General features: G+C 38.3%; 2 protein-coding genes across 2 annotated transcripts; both read right to left on the reverse strand.

Annotated features, from left to right (window-relative positions):
• Window positions 1-1,065: 1,065 nt before the first annotated feature.
• Window positions 1,066-11,406, reverse strand: thap7 (THAP domain containing 7). The gene is made up of 5 exons (XM_023295237.3): window positions 11,281-11,406; window positions 9,211-9,290; window positions 5,447-5,584; window positions 5,189-5,296; window positions 1,066-3,190 (listed from the first exon to the last, which is right to left on the reverse strand). Exons 2-5 carry the CDS (start codon window positions 9,288-9,290, stop codon window positions 1,849-1,851), a joined length of 1,668 nt encoding a protein of 555 aa, XP_023151005.1. The 5' UTR covers window positions 11,281-11,406; the 3' UTR covers window positions 1,066-1,848.
• Window positions 11,407-13,111: 1,705 nt separating this feature from the next.
• polr1h (RNA polymerase I subunit H) lies at window positions 13,112-15,811 on the reverse strand. Its single transcript, XM_023295370.3, has 5 exons — window positions 15,655-15,811; window positions 15,188-15,307; window positions 13,751-13,854; window positions 13,557-13,666; window positions 13,112-13,482 (listed from the first exon to the last, which is right to left on the reverse strand). The coding sequence occupies exons 2-5, from the start codon at window positions 15,303-15,305 to the stop codon at window positions 13,458-13,460; spliced, it is 357 nt and encodes a 118-aa protein (XP_023151138.1). The 5' UTR covers window positions 15,306-15,307; window positions 15,655-15,811; the 3' UTR covers window positions 13,112-13,457.
• Window positions 15,812-16,385: the final 574 nt, after the last annotated feature.

Raw genomic sequence — 16,385 nt, forward strand, 5'->3', positions numbered from 1 at the left:
TTAATGCGTGGCATAAAATTCAGCTCAGAGTCGAAAATCACACCCAGGTTTTTTTATGAAATTAGTTTGTGTGCGTACTTATAGAAACAAACAGATTTCTTAAAATGTAGGTCGATTATATGAGTTTGTACACAGCCTCCAATGAATTTAACCATGACAAGGCAGCCTTAAAAATGCTGTAGAGGCACCTGTAAGTCAGCATCAGATCAGGTTATATATAAAGTATAACAGTACACAGGACAACAGATTTTGTTACTGAGCTATCAGATATTCAGACTGTTGAGGCTGTTCATATGTTATTTTAACAATGTTGCTAAATACCTAAAGAATAAATCAGCCCAGTGTCAATATACTGGAACTGCACATTGTCTGTAGTTTATGATGTGATTTTAATGTGTTCACCATTTCTAGCAGGTAAACATCAATGACGAGTAGAATAAATCTTCAAAATCAACAGAAATTACATTCAAAACTCCGTGAGTCATATAAAATGAAAAGTTTCTCTAAAAACTTCAATGAAATTATGTGAACCTTAAGTTGTGGCTAATATCCTGATAGCCGCCACTTTCAGTGTGCATCACTGTTAATGTAAGTGCGGTTTGATTAACAGAGACACAAGTACAAGCCCTGTCTGTTTAAAAACGTCATATTACATAAAATATTTTGGGAACGTCAAATCAGATATTACTGTGTGAAATTCTAAAATGATGATAATTAGTGGCCAAACCCTCTGAATACTGCAGTTGAATATGATGTTAATTCAAGATAGAAGATGGACTGTTGTGTGGTTTGGCCACCAGATGTCATGGAAATATATCTAATTAGCACTTTGACCACTCTCCAGCATACACTGCTCTGAATGTATAAGATTTGTGCAGAAATCACAAAACATGTATGAGGGAATTCCTTAACACATCCACAGAAACATACATTTACCCTTTGTGTGTCTTGAGTCATACATGCTCAGTAACAGCCTTGCCCACTTACCACACATCATATGGTGACATTTATTCATACCTCATTAAATCTGCAGGTGCTTCATATAAAACTATTGACACACAAAAGTGGCAATGAGATCAACTCTTTATTCAATGTGTACTGGACATCAGAGATATGTCAGAACAGAAAAATGTCCCTGTCTGTCATTATCAAATCAGGTTTGCTCAATTGATAAACGAATGGTCTATTAACACTGCAAATAATGGACAGCATACAGATATGACTTCATATAGAAATGTCCTGTTACTGATACCAGTTGTACCTGTGATCATTTTTATTCTTTAAATATTAAAGGTTTATTTTGGTGTATTTTTTTGTTTTTTAAATGGCAGAAAGTCTCATTAATAGACTAAAATCAACAATGTTGAATGTACACTGACTTCCTTGCCTGTTCTGATTCTCAACACCAAACCCACTGGCCCCTACATAAATCTAGTTCCAACATGTCAGAAATACATTGTATCATTTAAAATGGCTCAGTATTTCCCTAAAACAGCAGGTCACTGCCATTTTTAATGAATAAACAGGAATGAACAGTGCATCTGTTAGGAACTATTTTCAGCAGCAGATTAATCCACATTTGGTGTTCTAGAGGGTATTTTGGGAGAAGAATGGTGCATATGGGATTCAGTTCAAATAAAATGCATTGTGTGAGCTCATGGTATTGAAGTACGATTTCACTCAGAGCAACAGTCTCAGATGTGGGTCTCTAATAGTTCTTTGCACAACAATGTAGCGGAATTAAGTCTACACTACATCCAGAATAGTCCACTCAGTTAGCAAGGTAATCATTCGGCAATTAAATCTATGGTGAGGAAATGACTGTTGTGTTTGCTCAGAAAATCCTCCTCAGTTTCTGAACTCTGTGCTCAGCTGAAGGTGAAATCCCTCTAGATGTTCTTTAAGTTTTTTCCTCACATCTTCTTTCATTTCCACTGATGTACTGTTGATAACAGAATACTGGTCACTGTGTTCATCATCACATATTTCATCTCTAGACTGATCCAGTTCTGGCACCAGTCGTGCTTGTGCTTTATCAGCAACCCCCTCCATCTTCAAAAAGCTTTGTGATCCATCTTCTGTAGGGACAGGCACCAGAATGACCGGTCCTTCAGCACTGTCCTGTATCCAAAATACCCGCTGCTGCAGGTCCAGCTGATGCTCCAGATCCATCCCTTCAGAATCACCTTTACATATGTCAGAGACTACCAGCTTCTGCTGAGAGCCTAAAAAATGCAAACTCTGCTCATGAGTATCAGGTGGAGACATCCCAGCAGGGGTCACATGCTGATGACTTGGATTTTGGGACATGACTTGGGATTTTGTTACAGATGTGTCACTAGTTTCTACATATTTCCTAGGTGGTCTTTCCAGCCTGACAGTCTGCAGGTCTTTGGCATTTTGAGCTGGGCTGCAAGTACTACTTTCAACACTTCTTGGAATCTTCATGGAGTCACTATGCTCTGTGGACTGCACATCGTTGAAAGTATTTGAAACTCTACATGCTACCTGGTCGTCAATCTGCATCTCCCCTCTTCCACAGTAAAAGCAGTATGCTTTGTTCACCTCAGACCAGCTGCTAGTATCTGGAAGAAACTGACACCCCAACTCCAGCTGATTCACATACCTGTCGACAAACAACCCTGTAGTCTCAGACTTAGCATCAGTCTCACTTTCCTCTTGGTCAGAATGTACTTTAAATTGTATTTTCTCTCTGCCAGATGTCCAGCTTCTCTTGCTTTTCCAACCACCTCGTGACACAACAAGTGTGTGCTTCAGTCGTTTTTCACGGAGTCGTAGTACAGCGCCCCGTAAACGGTTTTCTCTCCGCCTGGCTGCATGCAGTTGCCGTAAGGCCTTTTCCAAGCAGTCAACAACCTGGTCGTAACGTCTCCTCCACAACAGGGGGCAGAGTTGAGCATAGCTGTGCTCCTTTGACAGGTAGAAGCCCGGAGGAGGGGGTAGACGCTTCATGTAATGTGATGGAGAAAGGGGACGGGCTTCTGGTGGCAAAGAATTATGTCCTTGCTGTGAGGGCTGCTCCATCCCTGACTCTTGACAATGTTCAAGTATGTTTTCATTCGTCTCTTCGTCTGCTTCTACTGACCTCTGAACTGCAGGTTCTTCTTCAGCTTGAAAATGGTTGTTCTCCTGCTGAATGCTCTCCTGTTCACCAGAGCAGGAACTCTTCCTAGAAAAAACAAATAAAGCAACAAATTATATTTTCCATGCTTTTCTTTGACATGGACAGGATACAGATGAGGGGCAAATCAAAGGACAAATCTACCTTTGCCCATTAGCCCTACAGCTATTTCCATGTTATTTCTTCTGTGCTGATATTTAATATTGGTCCTTATATCTTAAAGTTGTAATCATTCCAGGCTGGCAATATAATAGCGCTGTGCTGTGTATCTATGTTGTAATCTATGTGAGCTGTTGTCAGTAATGTGTCCCATTATGTGTACACAATATCTGAAACTCGTACTTAGTGAATATGTTGTCTTTCCATTCTTTTTTGTGCTTAAATCAGTTTCCTTTTGGTCAGATAAAATTAATCACTCAAACCCAACATTTAGTGTGTAATTCATCTGCAACTAATGGGATGAAAAACTTTCTTCTAAAACAATTTTCACATTTGATGTCTTAATAAAGGTAATGGAGATTTGTTTCTCACACATCCCTCCAAAACCTATACAATACTGTGAAAAAGACTTGGGCGACCAAAGTTATAATGAACATACATATGCATTTCTCTTTTGTAGTGGACTGGGGAGCAGAACATTCCAGAGCAACATACAGAGAATCCAGATACCCTTTCTCAAAGCTGCAAATTTGGTAAAAAACCATTTCTAACCTACAACTCACATCCAAATGGAACATCTGCAGATCGTTTAATTACTACTAAAGGACCAGTCATGGCTCTCTTGCAGACACAGGATGCCTCCTACCTCCACCAGAATCTAATAAGGGTCATAAAGTGTCAACTTTGAGGAAAACCACACCTCTGGACAAGAGGACTGGCATTCTTCACAGTAATCTTCTGATCTCCCTACCTACCACACAGAACTTTCTGTACAGGAATTAATTGAACAGTTTAAATCCGAACATTAAGGAAATACAGCATCACTGGAGTGACAATCTGGACTCAGTCTCCTATACCAGGTTGATTTGAACCAGTATGGAAGAAGAACACATTGAATCTGAAGTGTTTGTGGAGAAGAACACACAAGACAACACTCCCTTCTGTCTGTCGCAGACCACAGCCATAAAGGCAGAGAAAGGTTTTTCACTCTAAGCATACATACTTCTTCTGTCTTATTTTTCTTTTTATTGAATAATATATGCTTGTATTTTTAGCTATGTTATAAGTTTACCTTCATGTAGCCTAAAATCTACAATTTGTAAGTTTATTCCTATGCTTACACCTTTTATTATTATCTCAGAAACCATATAAGATAAACATATTGTGTTTGGTGTCATTCTAATCACATTTTTAGGTATTGTATTATGTATTAAAAGCAGTTCTGAACAGGTGAGTCTTGATGAGTGATTTGAAAGTGGTCAGGTCGGTGCAGTCATGGATGTGTTGGCGTAGGGAGTTCCAAAGTGTGGGGGCAGATATGGAGGAGGCTCTGTCACCCCAGGTTCAAAGGGATGAACATGGTTAGCAACAATACTCAGGTAGGCTGTGGCATCTAAACAATGCTCAATTGGTACTAAGGGGCCCAAAGTGTGCCAAGAAAATATCCCCCAGTACTGTCAGCAGCCTGAACCATTGATACAAGGCAGGATGGATCCATGCTTTCAAATTGTTTACATGGTCTGTTGATATCATTGTCTCCTCTTATTGTGATACAAATGGTTATTATTATCATCAAACCATTAAGTACATTTGAAATTAAAAACTGCAGTGCAGTAATATTATGCAAAAAAAAATTTAATTACATTTGGTCTCTTGTTTGGCAGATAATGTTTAAAACACTTTAATGTAAAAACAGTCGTCACTGCCAGACCTGGGAACTGAACGACAGTATCGACATTGTCCATGAGGCCTACTCTATGACAGATCGTTTTTGCTATTTGCATCTATAGATAATGAAACTGTGTGAAATTGTGTCAATATCATCTAACAAACCAAGAATCTGCTCCCAGACAATGACAAATCTGACACTGTATCAGTTCTGCTTACCTGACAGGAATGTCTTGTTTCTGCAGAGTTCCTGCTCTTTTGCATTTGGCTGCTGAGGAGAAATCAAATACCGTAGGAAAGGCATCTTCCTTTAATCTTTTGATCCCACTGCAAATGAAAAAGTCAAAAATATTTTAGGGTGCTATCTTAACACCGTCAACTCTAGACACATATTTTTTCCACTAATCAATAACTAAGGATTTAGATTTAAACTATTGATATGTATAATCTCTTTAAATCCAGTTAGAGTGTACAGACCTGCATCCAGTCAGTTCAAAGCTCTCTGGTGTGAAGTGCCTGGAACAAAAGTAGACAAAGTCCGTCTGAGGATCCCAGGAGTCTGCCCGGTGGGAGTTAGTGATCCAAAGTTTTCTCCGTGTGGCTCCTTTTGGTAACCTGGGCATCCCATTGCATTACATTTTGTCCCATTACTGTTGCCATACCTGTCACTTCATTACTCAAGCACAAGTTAAATATACAACTACAACTAAGAACATCCAAGACAAGCATTTAATACATTGCATGTTCCCTGATTCCAGTGTTGTTGGAGCTTAATACTCATTTCTTCTTTTTCTAACAGCCTGATGTGACATTACAGCAAACATGAGGAAAACTATAGGTACCTGAGATATTGTTATATTTCAGACATTCTTCTTTCATCGCCAACCTTTTGATGTTTTTGCTGGCAAACTGCTTGCAAAGTGTAGTGAACAAAGCTAACAGTTACTATAAAGTAACAGAAGCTTTACTACACTGCAGCTACTGCAGATAAAAGTAGCATGATAACCTAAAGCAACATGGTAATAATTTACTAAGCAAGAAAATAGCATTTTGTTCATTGTGGTTCATTCTTTTGAAAAATATTTCATTATATTCATTTATTGCTGACACATTTTGAAAATGGTGGCAAATTCAAGGAGGAGTCAGGGGGGTTCCATGGCTACTTTTAAAATTGTATTGGCCACCCCTGTAGCCACCTCAAATTTGTTAGGTCAAGTTCATTCACTGAAATTTTGACATCCAGGTATCTGTAAATGTAGCAACAGCATCTGAGTACAAGTGAAAGCAGCATTAGACTCACAGAGCAGCAACCAGATGGTTGTGCAGTCATGCATACATCGAGGAGTTTGCATTTCTTTAACTGCCATACACGCTCACCTCAAAGGTTGTATTGTTCTTTTGTCTGTTGTAAATTATTCTAAATTCCCTTTCCTTGAAGGCAAATAATGACAATCATAATGAGCATAAATATAATTAAAAACTGCACTTTTGTTAACATACAACGTCATAAAATTTTTTAAGGCAAAACTATGAGGGTATTTGTTCTACCAGGCTGGACATGTAGTCTACCAAATTATGTAACTCCATCTGTAATGCACAATCTCTGCTCTATCATCAAGTGGTTTTTGTGCAAACCTTGGTAAATACAGAGAAAATTATTTCCTTTCAAAAGTTAGTCAAGGATGCATTGTATTTTCAACCTACCACCAATTGTATACCCTCTCCATAATGCATAGGCAATGCTAAATGTTTTTTTTCCCCCACAATTAGTAGGTAATAGCTTGTTCCAGAACAGATAAATTTTTCACATTTGTAGTTTCCATCAGTTTGGACTACTGTTTACAGTTGTTTTGGTTTTTTTTTCAAAAAAGGTCAATAAAGTAAATAAAATGACTATTCTGTTGAAAGTTAAAATCCTTCTGGTTTCTAACAGTTATTTACCCATATGTTCTGTGGCTGATCAAACGTACAGCCTGAAAGAATGTTCATTGTCCTTTAAGTTTTGCTGGAAAAGAACAAATGTCTTTAGATTTACCAGGGCCATTCAGTTTGAGCTGAATTATTTGCAAATGAAACAATAAATGGTAGGACAGATCTTTTAAAGGTCAAATTAACGAGACACACTGAGCTCAAGTCTAGTTTGTTGCTTCCATTTATTTGTGGAAGTCTTTCCTGAGTTTGTTAAATATCTGTAGCATCAGACAGCAACAGGATCCATATGAGCGTCCCCACACACAACAGTGCTAACTGTATTAATAAGTTAGAAATGATCCCCAACATAGAGACAGGAACAGTCATGATTTAACAGCAAAAAATATTGCGTACTTTTTCTTGACATGTGAGCTGTCACACAGAATCACAGTTAATCAGCTACAGTCTAATTATTTGTTACATCAGTTACTTGGCAGCCGCCCTCATGCTGAGTCCTGAGCTCCATCACAGCTGTCAGGATATTTTTATTTCACTGTGAGTAATTATCCAACCTGTTCACTGAAGTCAACATATTTAATGCCAAATCAAGCGATATTATGGAGATTTTTCATTTCACAGTCTCACAGTAGGACATGTGTATTAGTAATAATTTTGTGAATATTGGTGCTGCCAATAACTGAACAGAAACCATGACCTCTCTAATCAGTAAGCCAAAATTATTACAATAATAATATTAGAATTACTAATATATAATTATTTATATTTATAAATTCAGGGTGTTACTGTATTACGAGACTTCATGGATAGATGAACTTCTCCCCCTCAAATACACTGAATCATCTTTCCAGCTAGCCCAGTTCACTGAATGTAAACCCAGTCCTGAATCAAAAAGCACGCTTTCTATTGGATTACTAATCTGACTCTGACTCTTCATTCAGCTCTTGCTGATAGCTACAGTGCTGTGAAATAGTATTTCCTGGTGTTTTGTAGTTTTCCATATTTCTCACACTTAAATGTTCCAAATCATCAAACTAATATTTAGACTTACTTAAAATTAGACAGAGATACCCCACACAACACAAAATGCATTTTGTAAATGATGAGTTATTGAAGATTTAATGAAAACCTCTCTCGCCTTGTGAAAAAGTTGTGAAAAAGTTGGTCCCTTGGCAGCAACAACTACAGTTAAGCATTTGCAATAACTTGTGATCAGTCTTCATTCTTATATCGCCATGGAGGATTTTTGGCCTGCTATTCTCTGCAGAATAGTTTTAATTCAGCCACATTGGATTGTTTGAGAGCATGAACTGTCCTTTTAAGGTCTTGCAACAGCATCTCAATGGGATTCAAGTCTGCACTTTGACTTGTCCACTCCAAAACCTTCATCTTGTTCTTTTTGAGCTACTCACAGGTGGACTTCTTTGTGTGCTTTGGGTGTTTGTCATGCTGCATAAACTATTAGTGTTGAGCTTCAGGTCATGAACTGATGGTGGATATTCTCCAGGAGGATTTTCTGATAGGGAGCAGAATTCATGGCTCCGTCAATTATGACAAGTCGCCCAGGTCCTCAAACCATCACACCAGTAACTGCCTTATTGTGGAATCATGTAGCCGGACCTTAACTGATTCTAAATTGTGAATGCTAGTGTGACTGTCAGTCTGTATATGTGGCCCTGCGACAGACTGGCGACCAGTCCAGGGTGTCCCCTGCCTTCGCCCCAAGTCAGCTGGGATAGACTCCAGTTCCCCTGTGACCCTAATGAGGATCAGGCGGTGTATAGATAATGAATGGATGGATGGATAGATTCAACAAGCCTGGCAGTAACCATATGTGAGTGTGTCTGGTGAAATTGAACCTGATTGCTAAATTAATTGGGTTTCTTGGTAGCTAAGGGGGCAATTACTTATTGACATGGAGCAAGGTGGGGCTGGACAACATTTTTCCTTTAATAAATGAAATCATCATTTAAAAACTGCATTTTGTGTTTTCTTCTGTTATGTTTGTCTTATATTAAAGTCAGTTTGATGAACTGAAACATTTATGTGAGGCAAAGAAGAAAAAGAAGAAATAGAAGACATTTGCAGGGAGGCAAATACTTTTGTACAGCACTGTACATTTATTACAAAAGAAGAATGTAGTCAGGCAAAATTATGACACTATTAAGGAAACATTGCTATCAAAGTACTGCATTTGTTGTGGTTTCCATCCTGTAAATTGTGAATGCAACAGGGATGTCAGAAAAATTATCATGTTTGTAAAATTTAAATGGATATGACAATGACATTCTACAAAATGTAAAAATACTCACTTGTGAAAGGTGATACCAGCATTTCGAGTCTCACGGTTGTCCCGACATTTGCAGCCACCTGCTGAACAATGTCTTGGCATCTGAAAGTAATACAATAAAGAGAAAAAAGTAGAGAAATTTCAGGCCATATAAGTCCTGAAAGTATGAGGGGAATGGAGCAGTTACCAGGTAGAAAAGTTACATTGTCTGATCCTGATCACGAGCAACAAATGTCAGATGAATAATCTGAAACAGGACACACAGGAATATACAGCAATCAGCCACAGAGTAACTGTATTTACTACCTGACAGGTACAATCACCAACCTAAGCATGTTATATCACACTGGTGTCAAAAGGAGGAGCCCAAGTTATAGCAGTACACTATGTACAAGTTGCACTGACTCAGGCTGGAAGACATTAAGAGTCATAGAGGTCTTTGTCATGGTGCCCATTACTGGTTAAAGTCCCTCAGTACCCTCTGCTTGCCAACTACACTATTAAACAGCAAGAGGTTTTGCCTGGTAGTGAAACCAGGTACTATAACTAATGCACAACATGTTTTGATATGCATGTAGAGAACATGTAGCCACAGTAAATCCTACCCTCTCGATGCTACATTTCAGACAGTGAAATGGGCACAGCTTGCTCAAATTTTGTTTTCTGCTCTGACCTGCTGCACTGTACTGCAATGTGCACACAGTTTCAACATTTGAGAAGCACCCACTGATAAAAAGTTCAATACAACTAGATGTTTCAAAACAGGTACTATTTTCACAGCTTGCTAGTTTCTAATGCCTAATTCCTTCCTTGTTCCTCCTCCCAACATGCTATAGTGTTGTTTTGTTTTTTTACAGTGGTCATTTTCACACTGTGCTGACATACACTGGACCGGCAGGTGTACTGTACCAGTGTTTAAGCCATCAGCTGTCATGTTCAAAAGCTTTTTCCAGTGTGCTGTAAAAGCACTTCATAGCCTGCAAAGAGTGATGATGTCAACTTTGTTCAACATCTTTGGGAACTGGAACACAGGCCATATCTTATCAACTTCAGTGTTGGACTGTACTGATGTACCTGTTGCTGACCTGGAGCAAATCCAGAGGAAAGAGAATGTTACCTTGGTCCATAGGCTGTAAAAGGGAAGTGGTATTAGGGGGAAGGTAAAGGTGCTTGATTTTATACACCTGTGGCCATGGAAGTGATTGGAATACTAGATTCTGATTATTTGGATGGGTGAGCGAATACTTTTGGCAATATAGTGCATGTTCTCTATGTACCTGTGTGGATTCCACACAGAAAAGCAGACCATTAGGTTTGTACTAGCAAAGAAACAGAGTTTACCATTTTACCACTGTTCTGCACATCTACAAAGACTTATGACCAAAACATTATAATACTACACTGAGAGAGAAAAATAAACATTATTACGTATGTGCTGTTATAATATATTTTCCCATTTCCATTAGTTTTTCATTATTACTTTGATAAAGACAGTAGCAATGACAGCGATATTTATCATGCAAAATAACTAAATAATGACAATAAAGGTAAGTTCTACACGGAAAATAGCTCTTATTTTTCATTTATGCCTCCTTGATTTGGGGCTGTATCTTCATCCACAACTGTTTGGTGGTGCTGTTGAAGGATTAATATACTTGGCTATAAAGTTCAGTAAAAAACATTGACTTTTGACATGTCCTCACATCTCGACAGCATGGCGTATATAGTTAATGCAGAGGAAAATTGTTCGGCAACAAAGTAGGCGTTAACATTTGAGTCTTTACGACAAGCCATAAACATCCTGTTGTAGCTGTTTACAGTCACGAGCATAGACTGTATAGAGTCTGTGGTCACAATGAATCCCAGTGCCGCCTCGTATGATCGGACAGTAATCGCATCATTAGAGAAAATAGTACGATATTACGGAATAGTGTTTGTTTGTGTGAGCATTACTGAAGCTCCTGAAAAACTGCTAACACACGTCAACGATATCCACCGGAAGTTCAATTCTCCAGCTGCAGCAAAGTTCAATAAACGCAAGCGTACATTATTATTTAATATTGACAAAAATAATAATAAAAACAATTATTACCCTTGCACTGTTGATTTTGACCTCACGAAGATGGCGGATCCCGTCTCGTTCCTCATCCACCTTCTTCCTTCTTTTTAATCATCTTCCGTTTTTTTTAAGTAAACTTTATTTAAAACGTGTACCTTATGTACTGACTGTCCTTGCTCGTGAAATGTTTTTATTTTTTGCTTTTAAAACGCAAAGCAGCTAAATGAATGAAGTCTCCTCAATTATAATAGCTTCGAGTTTAACTATTGATGGGTTGATGCGCGTGAATATGTAATAAAATATGGGTCATTCCAGAATTAGAAGACATTGTATGTCCCACCCATCAAATTTCAGATAATCTATGTACAAAATACTAAAACATGCAGTTGTTGTGTAAATGCACTTGTCATGAGACCAAATGTTAAAAAAAAAATTAAAAAAAAAACTAGGAGAAAAGAATGTTTGAAAATATTTTTTTGAAATATCAAATAAGTCTGGAGCATAGTGGTCTGGAGTTTCCCCTATTTTGCCATTTTTTTTTCTCTTGTCCCACTGACCCTGATGACCAAATCGAATCTCAAATAAGTTAAAATTAAATTAAAATCTCCTTTTTTGGTATTATATTTTTCCATTGATGCCTCGTGTAATTGTGGGGACATTTTTAATCAACATATTTTAAATTATAATTATTATGCATGGAATATGTGTCCTACAACATGCACCCAACCCTGTTAATAAAACCTTTTTAGCTGGTATCATCGGCTTCACAAAAGAGTGGGTACAGCAAAGCTATATCCTCTCTTCTATTTTTCATATTTTCACAACATTGTCAGCCTTCATTGAATGTCTCACTCTACCTCATGCAATCCTGTTATATTATCAGGATAGGACAAATTCTTTTTACTTTTTCTTCACTGTTTTCCATCACTAAGTTTGTCCTCTTGGTCAGCAGTAACAGCTAGTTAAATATCTAGCTTCTATGCCTGAGAAAAAGCTAACATTAGCATGGATTAGCAACCCTGTTACTGTGATTAGAGAAGGGTTAGCAAACAACAAATAAAACATGGAATAAATATGGTACCATTGAAAGGTGAGCCAATCAAGACTTTGATAGTCTATTGCCTATTATTGATGAATATGGAGCAGAAAACTGTAAAAGGGAAGGTTTATTTTTCAAAAATGTATAAGCCCAAATGTCCTCCAATTCTGAAATTAACCAAATACTGCTGACAGTAATTACAGTTGGTTGGCATCAGTTAACCCACATGATGCAGATACTCCACATATTCCACTCCTTAATCAGTCTGAGCTGTAGAAGACCATTCATATACAGTACAATACAATAACTTTATCAATCCCCGAAGGGAAATTCAATTGTCTGGGGTCTCATCTGTTTACTTTTGAATTAAAGTCAAATTGCATATTAGATTTTAATTTTAATTAGATTTCAATTCCATATAGTTACCTCTTTTATTAATCAATAATTATTGGGACATCAGGTAAGAGCCCACATCAATCCAGAGTGCAGGTGTCGGGCATTTGGTTTAAGCATAGTAGGACAATTGTTTTGTTTTTTTTTCAACAGGACAACGAGACAAGAAAAAAACTGGATCTGTAAGGGATGTATGACAAAGAAAGACCAGAAGGTTGTACCTCAAAGCAAGTTTGACATAGCCGGGCTATCTTTAAGTCGACTTGACAAAAACTAAAGCCCCAGTCAGAGATAACAGATATCAAGGTGGTTATCAACATTCTTTAACTCAGACTTACTGCTTCAAACTCTGTGCGCATTCACATGAAAGGGACATTTAACACGTCATGTGATTCTTCTTCTGTTCAAAATGAAACGATCATGCGCAGCTGCTTCAGTCAACGGGTTGTTTTAATGGAGCACAATGAGGAATATAAAACTGTGTGACGGTAAAAAATGCCATGAAGACTGAAAGACCCAACCAAATGCTTTGGAACCTAAAAGCTAGGAAGTCGACACTGAGTTAAGATTCTTTTGTCCGACTTTATTAATGGTGATAACTGAGGAATAGTCACTTAGAGTCTCTGCCTTGCACATCCTCACAGTGAAAGCTGAAGGGTCCTGAGGCTCTTTGCTCCTTTGGAACTCATATTTAAAAACAAGGTTTTGAGAAAGTAACTGTGGCAGATGGCTCCATAGACACAAAGAAAGGAATTGACAAAATGTGTTGAATTTCTTCTCAGGAATCCTCCTTCTCTTGATACCTAAAACATCAAAATCAAAACAATTAGCAAGTGCCCACAATGCATCACAAAAATACAGAATTCTCTGTGATTACCTGCAGTGTATGCAGGTGAAAAAGACAGTCTGGCCTTCATCTGCGGATCTCATCTGTCTGGTGTGGTAAATCATCCCCTCTTTATTGCAGCGAGAACAGCGTCTATCAATCTAGAGGGAACACATGACCTTATTCATAGTGTACAGCTGTTAGCATCAGACACAGCAGTCAGAAAACAGACAGACTGCTCTTACCACAGGCCCCTTCAGTTCCGAGTCCTCCTCATCCTCCAGAGCCACTGATGACTGCTCCAAAGGGTTAAAGACAACCGTCGAGCAGACCTTCTGGCCTGAGAACTCTGGAAAATAAATAGTCGATAAGGGGGAAATCCCCGGCATTCTGAGAAGTTATCAAACAACAAGAATGCATGTTGTCATCTATTCATAGTGAGCTACCGTAACAATTCATTTCACTTATAAAAATCATACATTTGTCAAATAGTATGAACAGATAAACAGAGAAGAATTCTTTTTGGATTCAGTAGTAGCAGAAAAGGCTGCAACATGGTAATAATATGTATCTATGATTTGACTGCTCTTTATCTCCTAATTAATGACAAATTTACCTTGTTAGCAAAGGTTTGGGACCTTCATTCAGGGTTCCTGAATGGAGCTATGAGCACATTCACATAAAATAGGCAGTATTGGTGCCAGATGACCATTGGCAAACATGGGCAGGACGAGAGCCACATTTTCTTCACAAGAACAAACCATAATCCTATACCAATATGAGAAATTTAAAAATACAGTACAGGCTGAAAGTAACACAGCTGATGCAGTCAAAGCAAGAAGGAAAGTTGGTAAAAAAAAAAAAAAAAAACTGCATCTTCAAAATTTCTTACTGTCAACACACACACACATACAAAAAAAAGGCAAGCAAGGCCGACATTCCCTCCACTGATAATTTATATGTCTCCCATCTATGCTAATCACAGAAAGAAAAGGGTTTGGACAAACTCTAAAAACCCCTGCCCTCTTCAGACACCCTTTCACTGTCCATGCTCCACGGGATCTTTCAGGAATGGTGATGCGGTTTTCCAGAAGAACTGACTGGTCAGTAGGCAGTGTTTTCATGTGCATTAGTCTGTTAATTCAAACATAACCTGCTCCAAAGCAGGTTAAGTTGCAGCATAAGTTACCATGCTAATGTACCCTAAAAACAAGTTAACCACTGCCTTAGTTTTGAAAAAACAGGATCTGAAGTTAGTTTGCTAACCTTAAATCTTGCTTTGGAGCACAGTGCTCTGGTTAAGCCATCTGTTTGTTTTCTCTTGATCCCACCCTCATTTTTATCCATTCACCCCCTACATCACCCCTCTTCACATCTATTTTTCCCGTTTCCCTCCTTTCTTTCTCTCTTCTTTCCAGGCACATTTTGTGATCCCTAATTGGATCAGGCAAAACCATTACCTTAGACAGAAACCCCACACTGAGTTTTCTGCTCCCAGCTGCACACGACAAGTTCCACTAGAAAATCAGCATGTTCCCTCATCAAAATTATGGACCCTTAGTGTGCTGTGGGGTTTGTGCACTAATGTACACACTATGTGCTATGTGTACATGATTGGAATTAAATGTAGTAAAGTGTGTCTCTGTGCTCCTCACAGTGACACTCATATGTGCTGTGAATACCTGCTACAGGAATGCAGAAGGAGCAGCGAGGGCACTGGACTGTGTCTGCTATCCCTGGAAGAGGAAGAACGTTTCCACATTCTGGGCAAAAGTTGGGATCACCACCAAAAAAAGACATTCCTGTGTGAAGAAAAGTGTCAGTCTCAGTCCTTGTTTTCAAAGACTTGTCTACTATTGTGAGAAATGCATCAAGTTTACAGCAGAGATTTGTTACATTTACGGGGTGTACATAACAAAGTCGTATTTTAGGAATTACCTACTAAACCAAATTAAAATATCGGCATGGGTTGCGCATCTACACGAATTTAAAATTTGATATGCAATTAACGTGCAATGGTAAAATTAAGTGAGTGCCTCACTTTAGCACGTGGGAATAACTGAACCAGTCTGTAACCTTTACTTGACGTTATATTCAACTTCAGCTACATTATCAGACAGTATTTTTTGTACAGACTTTAGTTATTTACCTGCTGAATGTGTAAGTAACGTTGCGATCCGCACATATGCCTCAATCTCGACTGAAAAGTTCGATCGCTTGTCTCTAGATTATTTTAAACTTGGCATCTGCATGGCCAGACACTGCGGGGTCCTACAACTGTTTGCTGTCTCGTCGTGTAGAGACGTCACTGCGACACGAACATAGACTGTATATGAAGCTATGCAGGCCGTTGCTCAATTCGTGTAGATGGACACGAGGGGTGCGATTTAAAAAAAAAAAAAATAACCATCGTAGTTTAGCATTGTATCGACAGTGGAATGAAAGACATATATCATATTATGTAGCAGTAATATTCTATTAAACCTTGCTGTTTGGTTCTTTCTAAATACCGATCCCTGTGTGGCTGTGTCTACTTCGATATTCAGTGGTGTGAAAATATAATTTTCGGAGTTTTCCTTCAAAATAAATGCTAACAGCTTTTTAATATTTTCTGATATGATAAATGGATAATACAGAAGTCAGGGAACTGCATTTATTTAAGATGCCTGCAAGCAGGTTGATTTAATATTTTTAACTTATAAGAAAAACCATTAAATGAGAAGGTGTGTCCAAACTTTTGACTGGTAGTGTACTCCAGCATACAAATAAGTTGTTTGGCAAAGCATGGTGACATTCTACAAGCTACATTACCATTTTCCTAGTATCATCTTCGTCAGCCTTATCTGTGGTAAATAACAGTCTGGCTGCACCACACCATCG

This window comes from Amphiprion ocellaris, chromosome 15, assembly GCF_022539595.1.
Source record: "Amphiprion ocellaris isolate individual 3 ecotype Okinawa chromosome 15, ASM2253959v1, whole genome shotgun sequence".
NCBI lineage: Eukaryota > Metazoa > Chordata > Actinopteri > Pomacentridae > Amphiprion > Amphiprion ocellaris.